This window comes from Castanea sativa, chromosome 5 (genome assembly GCF_040712315.1).
Source record: "Castanea sativa cultivar Marrone di Chiusa Pesio chromosome 5, ASM4071231v1".
NCBI classification, from domain to species: Eukaryota; Viridiplantae; Streptophyta; class Magnoliopsida; order Fagales; family Fagaceae; genus Castanea; species Castanea sativa.
Window position 1 is genome coordinate 57,118,112 of NC_134017.1, and position 4,086 is coordinate 57,122,197.

Below are 4,086 nucleotides of genomic sequence, written 5' to 3' on the forward strand. Positions count from 1 at the left end.
TTTGGCACGGAATTAAAGCCAACACAAGCTAGTTAGAAATCACAACTTTACAGATTTCTTTTGTTTTTCTAGTGGTTACTAAAAATGGTTTAATTGCTCTGTTACGTCATTAATCATTGCAACAAACATATACAAAAGAAACAATCATATCCAAACTTTCTTTTTGAAAATGTATATCCAACCTTAATTGATGAGTGTGGATCTTTCTCTAAAAAAAAAAATTGATGAGTGTGGATGAATTTTGATTTCCATCGAATTTTGTTCTTCTACCTACAACTATATATTTTTTTACTCTAATTGTTTTTAATAGGTTTCGTGTATTTTTTGTCTTTTGTTTAACATAATTTTTTAAGTTTTATTCAATTTATATGGTTATGGTTTGAGAATCAATCATTAAATGCTTAGATATGATTTTTATTATTATTTTGTATACCATATAGAATCAATCATTAAATATGCTTAGAAATGTTTCTTAAAATATATATATATATATATATATATATATATATATATAATTAGACATGATTTTGTTATTATTTTGTATACCATACATGATCACACAGCGCTTTACTTTTTGTCTTGGTAGCCAAAGAGATATTCAATAGTGATACGTTGTTACACATATATGATTAATATGGTTAAACATATATGATTTTATCAAATAAAAAGCATTCAAAATGATAATCTTTGCACGATTACGTGTTAATTATAGTTAAAAAAATATATCATAATTAATATTTTTTAAGATTAAGAAAACAATTTGTTATGCTATGACAATCAACAAAAATCTAGGACTTGCCAAGTCTAGCATTTAGCCACAGCCAATTGCATGAAGGACTAAAGATTTTAATAAAACACAATGACAAACAAGAACAAACAAACACTGAAAATATAGTGTACAATGAGCTATTCAACAATCTTCCAAATGTAAAACAACTTCTAACATTTTTTTTCTCATTAATAATATTGTAGCTAATAATATTACAGATTCATTATATACAAAATTTAGATAAATGCAATTTGATACATGTAACTACAAGTCTCATTAGAGCACAATTTGTAAGTTACAAGCTAATAATTTTCTATTGAGGTGTTATCATTTTATATTTGAAGGTTGTTATACCAATAAAATTTATTCCTTTTGTTATTATTATGATTATTTATTTGGTTATTGTTTCTATTATAAAATGTATATTCTATAAGTTTATGATAAAACCGTGCAAAGCACATGCCTTTAACTAGTATATAATAAAAGTTGATTTAGAATCCATTATTACGCCAAGTGACTTCACCAAATTGCAGTTATTTTTTAGATAGAAACAACAGTTTATATGTTCTTATCAAGTTCTCTAAGTGTTTTAACAAAACATGCAACCTTTTTGGTCATATCAAACTATTTTTTTCTCTTTACATTTTTTTATTAAAAAAAAAACATTTGGGCCGTATGCATGGATCTAATTACACTATATAATATTAATTAAGATTAAAGAAGAAGAAGAAAATGTAACCATGCAAATAGAAGAGTAAAAAAGAAAAGTTCTTTGAGAAGAAACGATAGTAGATTTTATTCAATATCATGTTGTACAATGGGAAAGAGAAATGAGGGGCATTCTTCTATCCAAACAATAGTCTTCTCATTCTCTTTTGCAACACTAGCAAGAGTTAGAGCAGCACGATTACATTTTAAAGGAACAGAAACAAAGGATATATCAACAAAATGTTCACAAATCAGCTTAATATCCTCCAAAATCCAAGCTACTTCAAGGGAGCAAGTCCTATCTGAGTTTAGAAGATCCACCAATTCAGCAAAGTTGGAGGAAATTTTCAGACTAGCATAGTAAGGGAGGGCAATATAGTAAGTTAACACACGTTTGAAACGTATTAACAAACTAGCATCTCGAGTTCTATTTTGAAACTCGAGTATCAAAGACTCGCTTTGTACTGATGACTTGGACAGAAATGTCAAGAAATGCCACATAGATCTCAAGTCTCTTAGATTCGAGTTCTACCAAAGAGACGAACTGCGAATTCAGCAGAACTTTGAAGAAGAGAGAAACCCAGTACCCAGAATGATGAAGAAGAGAGAAATCCAGAACGAAGATGAAGAAGAACCCAGAACGAAGATGAAGAAAAACCCAAAACGAAGAAGATGAAGCCCAAACCGATCGAAAATTAAACAACAAGAACATAACGAAGATGAACCCAGTAGAAGAAGAACAGAGCGAAGATGATGAAGAAACCCCAGAAGATGAAGAAACCCAGAATGACCTGACGATGAAGAACAGAGGGAAGAACAGAGGAAGAACTCAGAATGTTGGAGCTCCGATTGGACGATCTGCACAAAGAAGAACGATGGGTCTGACTCAGAAGAACGCGAGGAAGACGAAGGATGGATGATCTGAAAGGGAAAAATGGTGGAACTCAAGTTTCTAAAACTCGAGTTCTACGTGGAATTTTTTCCATGTCAACTTCTACCTCTTAGGTCTCGAGTTTTAAAAACTCAAGTTCCACCATTGAACTCGAGTTTTAAAAACTCGAGATGCTAGTTTCCCAGTTTATTTTGCAATAGGACAACTAATAATATTCTTAAAAAATTAATGCTAAATGGAAAAAAAATTCAGCAAAGTTGCATTCAGCAATGATCTTGGTTAAGCTGATATTTTGACAAAAAAGAAGTGCAATCCGTACCACAGAAGCTGCTGTCCAAAGAGCATTCAATTCCTTCCTTGCTTGTTCACATGCTGCTGCCATCACCTCACCCTTTGAATTCCGAATAAGCAGCCCCACACCAACAGAAGAAGAAGACTTGGACTGAGAAATAGCAATATTCAACTTGAACACTGAATCAATGGAAGGAGAAGACCACCTACAGACCGGTGCTGCTGAAGAGACCAAATGTTTCTTGTTTGCCTCCATAAATTTCAGCGCGTAAATAGAAGCTCTAGACCACAAACCAGCTGGTTTGGGATTAGAATCTTCAAAAACAGCTTTGTTTCGGCAATTCCAAATCATCCAAAATGCCACACATAAGATTTCAAACTCAGGGGATTGCAATTTTTTAATGGCAGCGTCTATAATGTCAATAAACTGAGAATGCAGAGGGAAGCTGAAAGAGTTCCTAAAAGGAGCATCAAGCCAAACGGCTTGAGCGAAGGAACATTCCCATAAAAGGTGGCTGCATGACTCAGCTGCATCAAAACATAAGACACAAAAAAATGAGTTAGAAATCTTCCTGTCAACTAGCTTGGTTCGAAGAGGTAGACTATCTTTGCAAGCCCTCCAAATGAAGCATTTGCTCTTGGGTGGAATCAAAGAAGACCACACACTATTCCAGAAAGAGTTAAGTCGGCTAGTACTAGAAGATGAAGCTCCATTTCCAGTCACCACCTTCTCAATCTCTTTTTGAAGAAAATAAGCACTACAGACTGTGAATGTGCCCGCCCTGTTTTTTGTCCAAGTCAAAGAATCTGATGGCTGTCTGATGCTTAAAGGAATGGATTTAATAATCTCAGCCTCAAAGGGAAAGAAAATAGAATCTATAAGGAATGTATTCCACCTTGGTTGAAATGAAGAAAGGTCAATTAAATCTAAGACTCGTGCTGTTGGAGGCAAAATGGAACGAGGGGAAATAATTTTCTGGTTAAACTCCATAGGCAGCCACTTATCTTGCCATATACTAATCATTGTTCCATTGCCAACTCTCCACTGGCTGCCTTGAAGCAAGAGTCACGACTTTGAGCAATACTACACCAAGCATAAGAAGAGTGAGATGGGATAGATGCTTCCAGAAAAGATTCATTTGGGAAATATTTAGACTTGAAAACTTTGTAAAAAAGAGAGTCATGACAATGTAGAAGTCTCCAGCCCTGTTTAGCAAGCTAAGCTATATTAAAACATCTCAAATCTCTGAAACCCATCCCGCCATCTTTCTTTGCAAAACAAAGTTGTTTCCAACTTAACCAATGTATCTTCTTTTCATCCCCCTACTGGCCCCACCAGAATTGACCCATCATGGAATTAAGGTCATTGCAAAGACCCAATGGGAGTAAGGAACAATTCATAGCATACACAGGGATTGCTTGAGCG

At 34.0% G+C, this 4,086-nt stretch overlaps 1 protein-coding gene across 1 annotated transcript; it reads right to left on the reverse strand.

The window, feature by feature from the left end:
* Positions 1-1,564: 1,564 nt before the first annotated feature.
* On the reverse strand, positions 1,565-3,684 carry LOC142635465 (uncharacterized). The gene is made up of 2 exons (XM_075809613.1): positions 2,689-3,684; positions 1,565-2,005 (listed from the first exon to the last, which is right to left on the reverse strand). Exons 1-2 carry the CDS (start codon positions 3,682-3,684, stop codon positions 1,565-1,567), a joined length of 1,437 nt encoding a protein of 478 aa, XP_075665728.1.
* Between the last annotated feature and the right edge of the window lie 402 nt (positions 3,685-4,086).